The following is a 16,906-nucleotide window of genomic DNA, read 5'->3' as shown; positions in this document are numbered from 1 at the left end:
TTGAACGTGATGAGACTGAAGTACTCTAAGAAAAAAAGTACAACCTTATTTCTGAGGGTTGATATACTCTGGATTTATCAGTAGGTAGACATGAGCCACTTTACACACGCCACACATGCCACACATATCACGTGATCACGACTAGCCTTTTGCGGCTCAACGTGATATATCATCCTAAGGCAAATATGGCTATTCGCCAGGGCTCTTTAAGCTTCTTGGTCTTTCAAGATCTTTATTCTATCAAACACCTACCATCGTTTTTTTTGAACTGATCACAACCGCCGAACAAACATTACAACATTCGAACCACCACCAAAAACAATATCTCATTTGTTGCGACTTTTGACAAGATTGTCACAGGTGAACAGACTACCACAGTTTACCGTCACCCTTATTTCAGTCAAGAGCTACCACAGCTCAAGTACTTGAAAGCCTGACTTTTGATAAACAAAGAGATCAACGAAATTTAAAATGTCGGTCGAAGTCGTCTTGGATTCGCCTCTGGCTCATGCGCTCAACGCTTCCATTCAACCAAAGCTTGTAGAAGTAGGATGGAGTACAGGCGGCGCTGATGACTCTGCGCTTTCGGAATATATAATCCTCATGCTGGTGAATGGAAAGACGCAGGAACAAATTGCCGCGGAATTATCAGGCGATCTTCTAAACCTTGGTGATGATGACCCGGGAGCAAGAGATTTTTCACAGTGGTTGTTCAACCAGGTTGGATTATTGAACTCACAAATTAGCGGCGGAGGATATCCAGAGACTGGCGCAGAGACTGAGCAGGGTCAATTTGGTGATTCAAACGTGTCGCAAGATGCGGATATGAATGATGCTTCCGAGGCAGGCGATATTAATGTGTATGCAATCAGCCTCTTAATTATCTTCAAAATCAGAAACATTCTTTCTCGAAACCAAAAACTAACATATTACAGACCAACAGGCCCCAAGTCAATGCGAAATGGAAGTGGTGGTATTAGTCGTCCGCGGGATAAACGTATGTTGAATCATTTGACGAAGGCAATGGATCGCACGCATGATGCCGCTCTCCATCGAGTACGACCACAATCGGGAAATGAACGAATAAATACGCATGCGCGAGGACCCCCAACAGGACCAAGAGGGTCTGTAAATATCCGAGGTACTGCTCGCACGCAAAACGGGCGTGGGCATGGCGGCATGGGGGGTATGCCAACGCAACATGGTGCAGCGCAAAATATCATGGGCATGTCTCCACAACAACAACTCGAACTGTATGCTATGCTTGAGCAGCAATCGAGGTTGATGGCGCAAATGTTCACTCCACAACAGCAGCAAATGATGCAACGAGGGGGTAACGGCATGGGCTCAGGATTTCCGGGACAAGGCAGACCTTTACATGAGCGAATGCAACATCCCAGTCGATCCCAAAACAATAACTTCCAGAAGCGCCACGAGCAGCAACCGCAAGCTCAAAATGACAACTCGATGGATGTTGAGATGAATTCTAGTGACAAGGTTGATAGTCTTTCTCCAGACACCACATGCAGATTTAACTTGTCTTGCACGAATAAAGACTGCAAATTCGCACATCAATCTCCTGCAGCTCCTCCAGGAACGGCTATTGACGTTGCAGATGTTTGTACCTTTGGTGCAGCCTGCAAAAATCGAAAATGCGTTGGGCGGCACCCATCCCCAGCCCAGAAGATTGCACATCAAACCACTCAAGACTGCATATATTTCCCAAATTGTAAGAATACCAACTGCCCCTTCCGACATCCAACAATGCCATTATGTCGAAATGGCGCCGATTGTACAACACCAGACTGCAAGTTCACACACGTCAAAACCATGTGCAAATTCAACCCTTGCTTAAATCCGGCATGTGCATTCAAGCATGAAGAGGGCCAGAAGAGAGGAAAATTTGACGATAAAGTATGGGTGGCAGATGGTTCAAAGGAGCATGTCAGTGAGCGGAAGTTCGTGGACGAGGATGGAAATGAGGAGCTGATTCTACCTGGAGGAGCAGCATCAGCAGACACAGGAGCAGGAAGAAGTGGTGATGCAGAGATTGCCGAATAGATGGATTGAATACTTACATGAGCTACGGGGAGAATGTTTAGTTTAAGAAAAATGTACAACATGCATAGGGATGCGTGGGAAGGAGATTATAATCTGGCGTTTTATGGACAAGAGGATCGTGGCTGGATTCTCGGGATATATCTTGGTTGGGCCCTCATAATGAATAGCTGGTCACAGCCAAAGCATCTTTAGGTAGAATGGATCGTTGCACCCTCGGCACCCCAAAGCAGAAAGACTTTGGGGCTTAGCCAAACAGAAAAGCTCTCACATGTCTTCTCTTGCTTTTGATGTGAATCTATGAATTTATGACTCTAGACTCATCATTGAGCTCTTCTAAAGCTCACCACAACTGACTTGCATTCTACAGAAACAAAAGAAAAGCAGTCTTTGAGTAGGTAGATAAGCATATTGATTCGTTGTTCAGAATAAAAGGCATTCAATACATTCAAGATCACGAGGAGAATAGTTATTATATCATGAAATACTTATTATACAACTTATTAATATGTATTAAAACTTCCACATATGTTTTCTGCTGTGTACCTAAATTGATACCGAAGCATAGCGCTTTGTGGGGGGAGGGGTAAGTAAATAATACCTAAGCTTTTAAGGTACAGTACCATAGCAAGCAAAACAACTCCGCAACGGTTCATCCAAATATCACTGGTAGTTTCATGCTGTTACTACACAGAATTGACAAATAATTATAACGAGGATGCGTCTGCCCGAGTCCCCTTTATTGGCTCCTCTGAGGCGATGCTATAATATTCCTCAATGTCAAATCGTACGTCTACGTCGGCGAAACATTCTGGGGTCTTGTACTAGAGCATATAGCTACCAAGCACGCCCACAATTACACACTCGCGAACGATCAAAGTCTCTGTTGAAATACTATAGTAGCCATGTTCCCTCCGATACTCCAATCAGGAGGTCTGCGGAAGTTATATCAGAAAATAAAAGCTCAGAAGAATGGAAGGAACCCAGTGTCGCAGTTCTTGGCGGTGGAATTACGGGTCTGGCAACAGCATACTATCTCACCCAAATGGCACCACATTTGAAAGTTACATTGTATGAGAGTAGTGAGAGGCTGGGAGGGTGGCTACGGACAAAATATATTGACGTGGGAGATGGTGAAGTTGTGTTTGAACAAGGGCCGAGGACTTTAAGACCGAACACGCCTGCGGGATTTGTTGCTCTAAACTTGGTAGGATCTGCTTTCTAGCTATTTGCTTTGAAGTATTCTAATTCGTGATTCTAGATAAGAGATCTTGGTCTGTCTGACCAGGTGATTAAAACCAACAAAATGTCTGCCGCTGCCTTGAATCGCTTTATCTATTATCCCGATCGGCTTGTGTGCATGCCCGAGCCTAGCCAAGGGGTTTACGCCATTGCCTGGAAAATGTTGACAGAACCAGTTTTCAAAGGAATGTACAGGTTGCTTTTCGAATATAAGAGGCCACGAAGACCGACAGAATTGGATGACGAATCTGTAGGATCATTTCTGGCTAGGCGAACAGGAGGGACAGATATTCCGGACAATCTAGTGTCAGCCGTATTTCATGGTATCTATGCTGGTGATATCTACAAACTGAGCGCAAAAAGTATAATACCTACCCAGTGGGGAATGGAGGGGGCATTTGGAAGTATCAGTGCAGGAATGTCTCAAATGGCAAAATTCAAGAATGCGACAGCTGAAGATGCAGATTTGGAGGAAAAGGAGAAGAGTTCGTTTACGGATAATGAGAGGGCAATTGTCAACGAAACAAGTGTCTATACTTTCCGCAGAGGGATTGGTACACTTTCTGAAGCACTGGACTCCTCTCTAAGGAGTAATCCTAATGTAAAAATCAAGCTGGGCGAGGACGTAAGGAAAATCGAGTACGATGGACAAAGTGAAGGCATCAAGGTATGAATCTATTCCTTTCACACCTCTAAATAATGGCTGAAGTACCTAGATCTACACAACTCAGGCTGGCGAATCATCAACCAACCATTCTTACGTTATTTCTACCTTGTCAGGCCGCACTCTCTCTACACTAAGTACCTCTTCAGATGATTCTTTACTCCCTTCACTTGCGAAAACAGAGGCTGTGACGGTCATGGTTGTTAATCTCTACTACCGGGAAGAAGATCTCATTCCGGAGCGCGGCTTTGGATACCTAATCCCACGATCCATTCCTTTCGACCAGAACCCAGAATTTGCTCTTGGTGTAATATTTGATTCAGACGCAACAGTTGGTCAAGATACTGTTCCAGGGACCAAATTCACCGTTATGCTAGGTGGCCATTGGTGGAATGACTTCGAAACATATCCTAGTGAGGAAGAGGGTGCTGCTATGGCAAAAGCCGTTCTCAAACGACATCTGAAGATCGACCAAGAACCAGAAATGGTACATGCATCTTTGCAGAAAGATTGTATTCCTCAATATACTGTGGGCCATGAGCAGAGACTGAAACAAGCGCATTATGAGTTGTTAAGCGCATACAAGGGAAAACTGGCAGTGGCTGGAAATTCATACACTGGGGTAGGCGTAAATGATTGCATCAAGGCTGCCAAAGTCGTGGCAGGCGATGTTGCACGTGGCAATGATGTTACGGGACTGGAAAAGTTCACTGAACAGAAATGGTGGGAGAAAATGATCAAACGAGAACAATAAACTCCAATAAATATTTGAAACAACATTATGGAGTAAGTTGAGAAGTTTCTCACGCGGTTTGTAGTTTGCTAAATGTATAATAGAATAGATGAACATACAATAAATAACAAAACCGTGAACAATTATTTTTGTGTCAACAATCGTTGGTTTCATTCCAAAATTACTGTGTTGAATATTCCAGTCACCACGCCCATAATCCCTAATATATGCCGATTTCATTTGTGCTTTTCAAACATTCGATCGTTGTGAGAGATAGCACCTGCTGTTTTTGGTTAGAATGTTTTTAAGGTCACTGGGACATGATGCAAGAAAAAGATTACCTTGCTGAAGCCTGAACCATTGACCATTCGACGGCCACTTTCATCATAATATGGTGAATGAAGAGCACCATCCTTTTTTGGAGTCGTGAGCATTCAAAATATGGATATTATTCGTGATCTTCACTATGTTGTCACAGCTGACCCATCGGGTCGGATTTAACTGGAAGTTCTGCGAATTGAGGTGGAAAAAGTTTTCGCGTTCCACTTCTGTACAAGCGAACCCCTTTTCTTACCGACCATCTTCCTCGACAATTTCTGAAGAAGAAAAACTCAATTCATCTATTAATTCATCTTTTCTTGTTGTTAAATACTCTTACTTCCTTCAATTAATTTTCTAAAATATTTTCATATCTCACAATTATATATCGATATTCTTTTGACCTTGTTTTCGCAAGTGTTTTTGGAGGATTCTTCGGTGCAGTCACTCAACGCTTTTCTTGATCGATGGACCAGAATTTGGTTTTCTTTTTCTTATGATAACGTGCGATTACGTGAATAGATAAGCACTAGCCTGTTAATGGCGCGTCGGAACTGCAAAGTCTAAGATAATGATTTGTGATGGGGGTGTGTGTGCGGATTTAGCCAGTAGGAGATGGCGCTTGAGAATCGAAGATACGAGATACTGTTGCAGCTGGACGTGAAAGTGGGGTGATTAGTTTGAAATTATGTATATATATTCTGCTTTGTTTCCATCTTCTCTAGTTTTCCCTCTACTTTAAGTTTATTATTCGGGCGATTTCTTTTGAGTATCGTAGTGCTAAGTGCCTCGGATCACAATTCTCACGTCATATAACACAATATCGGCTACGGAGGATCGCATCAATCATCATTTCACATTTCACTGTCAAACTTCCCTGCAAAAGTACAATGGAAGAGGACGCAGAATTCGTCAAAAAATGGCCTACCCTTGGCAAAGCAATGGAATCCGGCGTTGAAGTATTTTCCTCCACTGTCTTCCCATCTTCCACTCTTGCCCTCAGTTTCTCTTTCTACGCATGACTTATCACTAAGAACCATCAGTCTCATGACGGCCGTGAAGCTCAACTCCTCGCTTACATCTTATCTCACAATCCCGCCAATCCCATGGACGTCCTCTCCACCATCGACGAATTTTCCCTGCGGGAAGATTTCCTCATCAGTGTTGGTCCCAATAAAGCTGACATTCTGCGAGATCTCATTATGCGGGAGCAACCGAAGATGCTAGTGGAACTAGGCGGATATCTGGGATATAGTGCTGTGCTTTTTGCGGATGCGATGGTGAAGGCGCATGGAGGTTTGTTTGGCTTTTCCTTAAACTTATGATTCATGCGCGTTTTTAAAACGGCTAGATTAATCACGATATGATAGGTGATGCGGCGCTAAAGATTTATTCCCTCGAACTCGATCCCACTTTCGCTGCTATTGCTCGCCAAATCGCTCAGATAGCAGGGCTCGATCACATTATTGAAGTTGTTGAAGGCACGGCCGCTTCCTCGATTGCCAATCTAGTTAAGGAGAAGAAAATCACGAATGTCGATTTTTTGTTCCTAGATCATGCGGAGGATTTGTATGAGCAGGATTTTAAAGTTGTGGAGGCATCGGGTGTGCTGAAAAGGGGAGCCGTGGTCGTGGCGGATAATGTGGTCAGGCCTGGAGCACCGGAGTATAGAGAGTTCATTAGAGGGGACGTGAAGAAGGAGCAGGGGTGGGAAAGCTGGGGAGTGAAAGGTTTAATTTGGCCCGGGGATTTCGAGGTGAGTTTGATCTTTTCGAGATGTGGTTGAAATAGGATTTGCTGAACAAATATGGCTGGGACAATACTAATTTTGAATAGGACGAACTTGAAGTTAGTAAACTAGTTGGTTCGGAATCTGATAAGCAGTGATAAACATCACGTTAAGATGAAAAGTTTGGCGGGGGAAGGTTGTTACATCGGAATTATAACATTCATTTGTAAAGGAACAGCGTTATATTCACTCGCATAGTAAGAATGCATGCTATTCTGTCAATTTAGTATAAGCAACCAAACAAATTCAAAGTCAATATCTTTGAATTCTTGCAAATACCATGATCGTCATACCGGTTATGAGTGAAGCAAAACTTTTGCTTTTGGTGTAATGCTTGTCTTCATCATTCTTGTCAACGGGAAAGTTTGAGTCGGGTCTGATCTCAATATCATGTTGCGAAAACGAAGAGTCTTTGAGAGAATCCCAAGTTTTAGGCACGACAAGCTTTTCGAAACTGTAGAGTTATACACCACGTAAAGGTGAATATAAGGAGTTGCATTATGCACAGTGAGACAATGATAACAAGTAGCAGAATAACTCAAGTATATTCCCACGAAAACAAATCCCAGCACGTCGTTCCAGATATACAGTTGACTAATTAGATACATGACGAAACTGGATCTTCAGATGCAACATACTACTACACAAAGCCAGCGAAGTTTCTGGCAATGTATCGACCGCTCCAATCAAAGAGGAAAAGAAAATCGCATACTCCTTGACACCAAATTTGGCTCCGTCGAGTAAGTATAGGGCCAGGATAAGAAGACAGAGATCATAGAACTTAGCTAATCTTCTGCCAATGTGGGAAACTCTTTCTCTCTCTCGAGTCTCTCATTTCTTGCAGCCAGAACACGTTTTCTTCTTGCATTCCTCATTTGCGCCATCTCGTGGTGAAGCTCTCTAGGCCTCTCACGATGTTGATTACGAAACTCCCACTATTTCCAATAGATTAGCTGCTGTCACTGATGCCTCAGATCTTCAAGCTTAAGACTTACCGACTCACTTTCAGCCAGATGCGCAGCCTCGCTCTCCCAATAAAGCTCTTTGAATCCCTCAATATCCCCCGGTGTACCCTCCATTTGAACAATAGGGTGTCTAGATACTTCTGCAGCATCCACGAGATCCACGTTGTCCCATAGGTCTACAGCCTCTGGAACGATACCTGCAACTTTGTGGAGTTCCCACGACTGTGTATGTCTACAAAGAGGACACCTGAAGTCAGGATTTCCAGGATTATCCCACTAAAGAAGCGCAAGGTTAGTGTCTAACCGTTCTGCTTTGAGATGATAAAGTCAAAGAGGGTACTTACATAGTCGCGACCACAATCGTAATGTACCATATGATTACAGAAAAATTGCACCCACAATTCTCTAGGTGCGTAGTCTTCGAGGCAGTATACGCAATTACCAAAGTAAGCACCAGCGTACTTACAGGGGTCATGGCTTGGGAGTGGGTGTATGGAGAAAACATTGCCGAATAGATTTGGTTCAGATTCTGGATCTGCTTCTATTCTTGCTCTGTAGTCCAATGCATCTTGCTCCTTCCCAGGTGTCACGGGAAACACTTTAAGTAGTTCAATAGTGTTGTAAAAGTCGTCAATAAGTCCACGCCAGGTATCGGTTGTAACGGTATCGAACACAAAATACAGTTGTTTCCTATAGATGTTAGCAATTGCCTCAAGAGATGAACTATAAGAGGCTCTTGTGTAACTTACCAAGGCCGTTTCTTGGACCAGTCTCTCAAAAGTAGGTAATTGCGCCGATGGGCATTGACTTGTGAAACTTTCTTCGTCAATGCTCTAACCTCCCTTGCCTGTGCAACATCAGGAAGACGATCTTTCACGAAATCGGGATCGTAGTCAGGTTTGGACATAAGTTTTGTAATCTCCCAGTGTTCATCTTCTGCAATGACGCGATTGTCGTATAAATGATCTTCGACATAGTACCTATTGTTCTTAGCTTCGAAGTCGGCAGCACGATCAAGTAATTGTGACCAGAGGAGCATAGGTCCAAATGGATTAATAGTTCTCCCTTGTGGATCGGGCTTTGAAGGGTGGGTGATCTATTCAAATTCCTGTCAGTTTCAATCATCTTCAATTGATAATTACCACGATACATACCTGAGCCCATGCCGCACTTACACGATCGGAATCTATGTTAAAATCCGATATAATGTAAGGTTCTCGGGTGCCTGGTTTGGGAATAGAGTCTTGGCTAAACTCATTTGCCAGTGCTTGTAAGAACGTAGTCAGAGTCTGTAATGTAGTTACAAATTCTAAAAGCGATTCATAAATCTTTCTACTCTCAACAGGGACGGAACGTGTCTCCTGCTCTAGTTGTGCTCTACCAATAATGAGGATGTTTTTGAGTGAATCTATTCCACGAGCCTGCGCTCCCAAACTTAACGATCGGTGATGAAGCAATCTTATCCATGCCCTATGTAGTACCCACGCTGCCTTTATCGCTGGGTCCGCTATATTTGAGCCATCGGGTAATGCTGGTCGCCCTCCCAAGTGAGCATTTCGCTCATCGACGAATCTTAGAATTCTCATCAAATATCCGTTGAGGCGAAACATTGCATTGAGATGTTTCCAGGGCGATGGCGCGTTTCTGTCACTCGAAAGAGCATGCACCATGTTGTGAAATCGTTGAAGCTCCAACGAAGCATCGTCCTGTCCTGTTACCCACGGAGGCCAATCCGCCTTATGGCCTTCAAACTCATCGCTATAAAGCCATGCACTCCCATAAGCCGTCAGATCTTCGACAAATCTGTCTATGTACTCGTCACCAACATTTGCAGCGGCTAGCATTCCCAAAAGCCCCAGAGTATCTTTTGAACTACCCTCTTTGCGAAGCATGCCTTTGTCGGTAAACAAGTTGGCTGCTTTGTTACTCGATTCTACGTAATTTTGTATCTGCGTTCGATGTGAACTATCTTCGGAAAGCAGTAAAAGTCTGTCCAACTTTGCTTCTTTCGCGAAATAATTTTCGCCAAACTCGTAAACATCAAAGCCGCCTTCGTCGACGGTTTCTTCAGAAACAAATTTAAGTCTTAATTTCCTTAAACTCAACCATTTACGCCATTCTTCCTGAGCATGGGCCACGCGTTGCACATGGGTCAACTTTCGTCCATCTGGCGGAGGAGGCATCTTGAGGACTGGCAGTAGAGAGAATTTGGAAAGGTGAGTTGGGAGCTGTTGAGGTTTCGGAAGAGATTTAGAAACAATATTGTATTCACCATGTTATTATCGACAAAGATATGAACTTGATGCTCTTTGTCCACCCTCAAATTGTCTACCCTTAATTGGTAAATTCATGAAAGGATAGGCCCCCGGATGCGGAAAACCTACCTCCAAAGAGTAGAAACTTAGTAGAAACTCGCTTTTCCCCATAGCAAAGCCGCATTGCTCTTGGAAATCCTCTATTGAATTTAAAGCTTTCGCTTATAATTTCACGGGAAACAAACAAAAAAGGAAATAAAGGGGGGAAAATAAGGGAAGCGTCTTCTTGAACCAGATCGGATTCGATCCGAAAAGGGTGAGCCAGTGTCTAAACCACGTGGTAGCGAACCCGTGACATCGAATTCGCAATTAACATTACTATTCCCCGTTATCGCCGACGATATCCCGTCTCACATTCCCCGACCACTTTGGAAGATTGAATATATAAACCTTAACAGATACATTCCTACCTACCTAGATAATGTTCTTATCACAGTTCAAGGTCTTCATTCCAAGCCTTCATTTCGGTAGTCAACCTTCATCACGAATATCATCTACTTTTCTCCCTTATATCTTTACCCTTAAGCTTCAAAGAGTTCAGACTCAAGTCACTCAACATGGCTACACAGAATGCCTGCAACACTATTCCACCAGTGATCAAAGTTGACTACAAAACAAAAGGTACATGGGAAACAATTGCTGGAGTACCTGTGTATGTTTCAGGTGGGTCAATTTCTTTTCTAGCTCTTTGCTCATTGTATTGTTAGTTTGTGTTGTGCTTGGTTTCTGTCTTCAACTGCAATCACTCCAGAATAGCCTCACTCATTTCATCTCTTCGTATTCAAAACCCGCAAATCCCAATCAAGTATTCTAGGAGCATCTAAACCCACAAACGCCCTTATGATTATCTATGATATATTTGGTGCTGCACCTCAAACGCTACAAGGTGCCGATTTATTGGCCGCTGCTCTTGAACCATTGAATACCGTCGTCATCGTCCCAGATCTCTTCAATGGGAAAAAAGCTCAAGCGGAGTGGTTCAAAGATCCAAGCGAAGAGGCCAAAGCCGCCAAAGCCGCGTTTGTGGAGTCTGCATATGCGATTGACAGATGGGAAAAGCTTGTTGGGGAAGTTGTCGCCGATTGTGGTAAGAAATGGGACGGCGTAAAGGCTTGGGCATGTCTGGGGTTGTGCTGGGGTGGTAAAGTAGGTTGTTTCCGTTCAAATAACTCAATATATTATCATGATTTTAAAGGTCTGAGTAGGTTGCCGCAGCCACTTCACGAAAAGAGACTCCATGGACAGTTTCCGGTCAAGTTCATCCAGGGTAAGCATTTCTATCGATTTCTTAGGAATACTGGGACACTATTGATCTGATATTTACTAGTCGATTGACGAAGGAGGATGCCGAGAGAATCACAATTCCACATATTGTGCTTGCCTCAAATGGCGAGGATGCTAAAGCCGTGCAAGAATACAAAGATGTTCTTGAAGCAGGGAACGGAGTCGTCGAGACTTATTCAACCATGCATCATGGATGGATGGGAGCTAGGGCTAACTGTAAGTATTTCTGATTCTTGGCCTGTGACTAAAGTTAGAGCTACTGATTAACATGCTATGATAGTTGAAAATGAAGACAATGTCAAGGAATATGTTAGAGGGTACGTACTTCTTTCTATCTTCCGATTCCTATGAAAGATCTTTACTGATGAGATCTTGTGAACTGCAGATATCAACAGTGCGCGGCATTCTTCTCGGGGCACTTGAGGAAGTAGATTCGTTGCTCGGAATTGCTCACGAATTTACGGTTGCAGTGAATCATTGAAGTTGTCCCAAAAGCAGATTAGCATCGCATATATATTTTTCGTATATAACGCAGCCGATGCAATTGTTCGTTCCTAAGTAGGGCTCTCAAAGCTTGTGATCCTGAATTGGTTATCAACTGGTACCCTTGTTTCCAATCCTTTGTCGTATGCTTCGATATTCGTGAACTCTTTACGAATGCTTTTACCGTGAAAGTAAATAGTTTTGGATTTACAGTGCAAACTGTGTTGAAGAGTTAATAGTCACGCATCTTCTTTACTATGCATTGATCATACATTCTTCTTTCTATCTTCATCCCGCCTTGTTGTTTTCTTCATCATTGGTATAAAATTCCTCTAGTCTGACAACTCCACCACAGCACCGCCGTCTCAAGCCCTTCGATATCCTATTCATACTTGAAATTCGAATGAGTAGAGTATTATTAAGCATTAAGAAACATATTTTTATATGAAGATTGAATGTTCTTGGATTTATTTCGTGATTGGCACTTGGGCACAGCTTAATCACCTTCTTCTTCTGGGGCCCAAGAAATCATGGAGGTTCGCCCGTTATCTGTAACTATCCCATGTACTGTAACGTTTCGTGTGTAACGCACTCAATATCCAATGAGAATATATTGACACAAGGCCGCTAAAGTACCACGATACATTGTTCCGCCCGCTGGTCTCGAGATGGGCCAACACACAAAAGTGGGGTGTAAGCACTAGGTATTAGTGTAGCCGTACAAGAATTAGATGTGCAACAAAATCGTTGGAGACTCGAGCTTGAATCATTCACGGGAGGTAGCAGTGCAGATACTCCATAGTTACCATTGAATTATCTGGGGCACTTGCTTCAACCGTCAGATGTGACGGCTGGGGACTCGAGTAATTTTGGGATTGTTACACTGGACATGTCCAGCGCGGGTGCATCTATTTCACATACCTGTCTGTTGGGATTTCTATTGAGTTGCACAGAATAACACTGCGTGTAGAGGAGGTTCTCACAAAAGTCAAATATGGCGCCGAGGCTCTCAATAAAGGAAAGACTGCACGGTAGTTACAAATTCTTTATCAACTTCAACAGAGCTGGCGCCCCAAATTAATATTGAAGGGAGCACCTTGTTTTATCATGATGATCAACTTGTTCAGAGTGGGCATTATTCAAAGACAGCAAGTAGGCTGGCTCTCTATGATAATTTCCTGAATCTCTCACCATACTTACGGGGCATCTGGTCCATTTCATTGGGATCCGCTTGATGATGGGATATTCTGCGATTGACTAATATCGTCATTCAATCTGTGCTGCCTTGATACAACAAGAGCATTAAACAATCCTGCCATGACTGAGAGAACAGGAACAGGGTGCATAGAAAGTATACTTTCCGCACTGTACCCTTAGATTCTGTCTATCGCCCGAGCAACCCGGTGATGTGTTCAAGGACCGGTATATCCTCTGATCCAAATAAAGATGCAGCATGATATCGGCAGGAAGTCAAAAAGAATAATGAAATCGGCAACTTATGATATATGTCGTCCTTCTCACTAACTCGCTCAATTACAGACCGATCTCTCACTACTGCTGATATCTAGTCTTGAGTCTTGATTGTACAACCTTGGAACATGGAGCATGGAACTCACATACACACCATATACACTTATTATTACAATCCAGACCACGCTGAAAACACATATCGAGAAATTACACCTTGAGGGTATGTTAGAGTGTATATTCTCACACATGACAAGCAAGACACGTTAAATATGTATTATCCCATCACTTGCAGAGGAGCTTCTTATTACACGGCGAAAGAGACATGAAGTATACCCTATTTCTATTAGAAACCCCAGACAATCATTCACCCTTCCATTCTCACTCATGTTCCAACCATTTCACATCACACCTTTACTACTTCTCAACTCTCCATCCACACAAGTCCTCTCGCTTATTTCCACCCCTCGCTTCCTCTCCCCTAAACCTCCCCAACAACTCCCATCCTACATGACAAAAAGTTCCAATCCTGTATTCTATTCACCATTTCTCTTCCCATCTCCTCGGTTATTTCCATGCGTTACTGTAAGAGGAAGAAGTTTGCTTGAAATTCTCCTTCAGATTCATGTAAAATACTTCTCACTTAAAACTCCCTTACATTAGGCCAAACTTACCAAACAAAATCCCCTTAATGCTTTCTTTGTCCCTTTTCATCATTATTTTCTCCTGTCCTAATATACTCCCCTGGTCTCTTTAGTTAATTCAAGACAAGTTACAAGATACCCAACGCACAAGCCCTCCCTCAGATAGCCTGAAATCATAGTATCTTGCTTACCTACTTAGTTTATTCCAGATCTATAGTTTGAAATTTCATGTTCTCTCACTTTGTTCCAAAGTAGAATCAAATATGTACGGAACCATGTATCATGTATCTTTATCATTATCATTAATCTTAGAATTCTTGCCCATCATCCATCATTAGCTTATTTCCTTGTACGTGTATTCGCATAGCCACTTTTTCCTTCGAGGAAACTTGCCCTCCAAGCTCCATTTCTTCAAGCTTCGAATGGCCAATCCCATAAATTTTCCATGTCACATTAAACTCCGTTCCTATTTCCAATCCAGCCTGCCTAGCCCATATCGCACATCGAATTTCCTTAAATCCACAACCCCCCGACGGCAGCCGCCACTATCCCCAAGACTGTAGGCAAAGCGTTATGGTCATTTCCGGCTTTATTTGTGCTCCTGACTTTTCCGCCAATAGCACCAGCAGCATTTGTACCGAGGCCTCCTTGGTCAGCCCCAGTCGTACATGCCGCTATTCCAGTCACCAGAAATCCTTGCTGATCATAGCTCTTCGCCGTACTGCATCCTACAAAAATTGTGCTTGTTACAGCAAATCCTCTAGAATCCCAGCCCGTGATCGTTTCAAGGCCATCTCCTGATAGCGGCGAAGAAAAAGAAGGTGAAGGGTCCACATAAGAGGAGGGGGTTGATCCTGCTGATGTCTAAACATAAAGTCAGTATGTGGAAAAGGTAAATATCGGGGATAGATTGACACGTACTTATTGGTGAAGCACTTACAGGGACAATTTTCCCCTCAGAAGAAATTTCCCAACCTGAAGGAATGCTTGGCCCAGTGCTCCATGTTACCTCCGATACAGTTTGGGTTCCAGCAACCCAAGGATATCCAGTTCGAGTGGCCGAATTACCATTGTTGATACCAGCGGGGATAGTTGGGGAGCTAGATGTAACAGCAGCAGCGCCAGCAGTTTGGATCGATGAAGCTGATGCTGGCTCATTGCCGTTTACCGATCCACCGATAGCTTCGATTGATGTCCAGTCTCCAGATTGATCTCCATATTTGTATTGAGTACCAGTGGAATAATCACTCACGTCAATTGACTGAACGACCATAGAGAATGGACCATTGGAGTAATCGGTTGGACCACGCGCCCAAGAAATTGTCCCTGCGGCATTCGATGAATCTCCTCCTGACCAGGCCCCAAACTTGATTTGCATTGGCGATTGTGGGTATTGATCGCTATCGGCTGTTGCGGGTGTAAGAACTCTTACTACAGTAGAACCTACGGACCAAACGACCTGCTCTGAAGTCCACTCAATAGTGTAGGTGATAAATTCGCCTTGGTTATTCGCCGCTGGATTGAAAGCTCCGCGATTGTAGTCTGTAACCTTGCCTTTGCCGAAATAGTTGGTTTGTACTTCAGTATCATCAGCTCCAAGCCATTCCATATCAATCTCATCTAGATCGTCGGATTGTAAGACTAATGTGCTGACAATACCCGCGCCAGGGGCTGCCTTCATTGTGATTTGCACCTTTCCAAACATGATATAGAAGATGCTAGAGAGTGTTGGCGCATCGCCTGATTCGGATACTGTGAATGAAGCGCCATTGGAGTCGTATGTGATATCGCCAGAGCCAGTAAAGGAATTAACTGATCCTGAAGTGAAGTCGACATCGATAGATTTTCCCAGGGCAGTATTCGCAGGACATCCAGCTAGTGTGAGGTTAGCAAAACTTCAACAAGATAAGGAAACGAAGCAAGCCACTGACTTGTGAATAATGGGTTACAAGAACTGTAAGTCTGAGCAAAGGTTGATTTAGCAGACAACAATGCCGTTGCAGCGGTGAGAAGAAGTTTGGGAAACATCTTCAAGTAGGAGATATTGAAGACGAGAAGGCAAGTCGCTGAAAGTCAACTGAATGTCGTACAACGGCCGAGATCAGCGATCTTCTTGAAGGCCGAAGTTCGATTGTCGAGAAGAGCTCCAGATACCTGTGTCCAGAATATTTCCAAAGAAAGATGCGACAAATGTATCGGTGAGTACCCTTACGTGGAAGTGAATATGGAAATCAACCGTTTCATGCACCTACTCGTGTGGGTATATGGATATATGCGGCTGCAGGAGATAAGTATGTATGTATATACATTTCCAGCCACCTCATTATCGTTTGTACATTTGGATATATATCAGGGACCGGTGGACCTATAAACAAGGATACGATTAGTTCTAGAAAGACGATGATACACTGTATAGCAAAATTCCACATGGACCTTCAAATCAAGCGTCATCATTTGTTGGACAACTTGAATTGAAGAAAAAAAAGAAATTAATGAAGAGGTTGGTGGGTGGACCAAGTCGTATGCAAAGTTGTAACTTGTTACCGAGTATCTCTTGTAGTCTTGGGCAAATTGAGTTGTGGTTGTTTCTTTTCCATGTATCCAAGCTCAGCCTCACTTACTCATCCACTTCCTAGGTACACGTGCTTGGGAGACAAAAGAAGAAGAGAAGGCTGGGCTGGCTGGGCTGGCTGGGCTGGCTTGGGATTTTAACCCTCGAGGCTTCGAGAGCGTTTGACGAGAGCGTTTGATACAATTGATTTTGGTCAGCATCAACTCTCGAGGCCAGTTAATCGGTGCTTGGCTCTTGGCTGGGCCGTTTAGCGTCGGTGAGTCGGGAGTTACAAAATAAAATAATTAGAGGAGAGAGGGGAGGGGAGGGAAAGTAGAATTGGGTTCATCAAAATATTTTAAATTACTATGTCAATCAATCCTCCCCTGCCCA

The 16,906-nt window shown here is 43.5% G+C and overlaps 7 protein-coding genes across 7 annotated transcripts; 4 read left to right on the top strand and 3 right to left on the bottom strand.

Moving 5' to 3' along the window:
• Positions 1 to 471: 471 nt before the first annotated feature.
• Bfra_004293 (putative nuclear polyadenylated rna-binding protein nab2 protein) lies at positions 472 to 2,061 on the top strand (the record flags this gene model as incomplete). Its single annotated transcript, XM_037334699.1, has 2 exons — positions 472 to 860; positions 936 to 2,061. 2 exons carry the CDS (start codon positions 472 to 474, stop codon positions 2,059 to 2,061), a joined length of 1,515 nt encoding a protein of 504 aa, XP_037193233.1.
• A 715-nt stretch (positions 2,062 to 2,776) lies between these two features.
• Bfra_004292 (putative protoporphyrinogen oxidase protein) lies at positions 2,777 to 4,718 on the top strand (the record flags this gene model as incomplete). The annotated part of the gene is made up of 3 exons (XM_037334698.1): positions 2,777 to 3,265; positions 3,320 to 3,967; positions 4,017 to 4,718. 3 exons carry the CDS (start codon positions 2,777 to 2,779, stop codon positions 4,716 to 4,718), a joined length of 1,839 nt encoding a protein of 612 aa, XP_037193232.1.
• Positions 4,719 to 5,905: 1,187 nt separating this feature from the next.
• Positions 5,906 to 6,902, top strand: Bfra_004291 (putative catechol o-methyltransferase protein; the record flags this gene model as incomplete). Its single annotated transcript, XM_037334697.1, has 4 exons — positions 5,906 to 5,974; positions 6,059 to 6,311; positions 6,386 to 6,771; positions 6,852 to 6,902. 4 exons carry the CDS (start codon positions 5,906 to 5,908, stop codon positions 6,900 to 6,902), a joined length of 759 nt encoding a protein of 252 aa, XP_037193231.1.
• A 687-nt stretch (positions 6,903 to 7,589) lies between these two features.
• Positions 7,590 to 9,952, bottom strand: Bfra_004290 (putative zinc finger ring-type protein; the record flags this gene model as incomplete). Its single annotated transcript, XM_037334696.1, has 5 exons — positions 7,590 to 7,739; positions 7,800 to 8,045; positions 8,114 to 8,459; positions 8,519 to 8,865; positions 8,924 to 9,952. 5 exons carry the CDS (start codon positions 9,950 to 9,952, stop codon positions 7,590 to 7,592), a joined length of 2,118 nt encoding a protein of 705 aa, XP_037193230.1.
• Positions 9,953 to 10,641: 689 nt separating this feature from the next.
• Positions 10,642 to 11,849, top strand: Bfra_004289 (putative dienelactone hydrolase family protein; the record flags this gene model as incomplete). The annotated part of the gene is made up of 6 exons (XM_037334695.1): positions 10,642 to 10,790; positions 10,891 to 11,230; positions 11,290 to 11,351; positions 11,412 to 11,584; positions 11,649 to 11,689; positions 11,754 to 11,849. The coding sequence occupies 6 exons, from the start codon at positions 10,642 to 10,644 to the stop codon at positions 11,847 to 11,849; spliced, it is 861 nt and encodes a 286-aa protein (XP_037193229.1).
• A 1,079-nt stretch (positions 11,850 to 12,928) lies between these two features.
• Positions 12,929 to 13,170, bottom strand: Bfra_004288 (uncharacterized protein; the record flags this gene model as incomplete). The annotated part of the gene is given in 2 exon segments (XM_037334694.1): positions 12,929 to 13,098; positions 13,110 to 13,170. 2 exon segments carry the CDS (start codon positions 13,168 to 13,170, stop codon positions 12,929 to 12,931), a joined length of 231 nt encoding a protein of 76 aa, XP_037193228.1.
• A 1,305-nt stretch (positions 13,171 to 14,475) lies between these two features.
• Bfra_004287 (putative glycoside hydrolase family 16 protein) lies at positions 14,476 to 15,990 on the bottom strand (the record flags this gene model as incomplete). The annotated part of the gene is made up of 3 exons (XM_037334693.1): positions 14,476 to 14,826; positions 14,903 to 15,837; positions 15,894 to 15,990. 3 exons carry the CDS (start codon positions 15,988 to 15,990, stop codon positions 14,476 to 14,478), a joined length of 1,383 nt encoding a protein of 460 aa, XP_037193227.1.
• Positions 15,991 to 16,906: the final 916 nt, after the last annotated feature.

This window comes from Botrytis fragariae, assembly GCF_013461495.1.
Source record: "Botrytis fragariae strain BVB16 chromosome Unknown tig00000050, whole genome shotgun sequence".
NCBI lineage: Eukaryota > Fungi > Ascomycota > Leotiomycetes > Helotiales > Sclerotiniaceae > Botrytis > Botrytis fragariae.
This window is presented reverse-complemented; position numbering and strand designations above follow the sequence as displayed.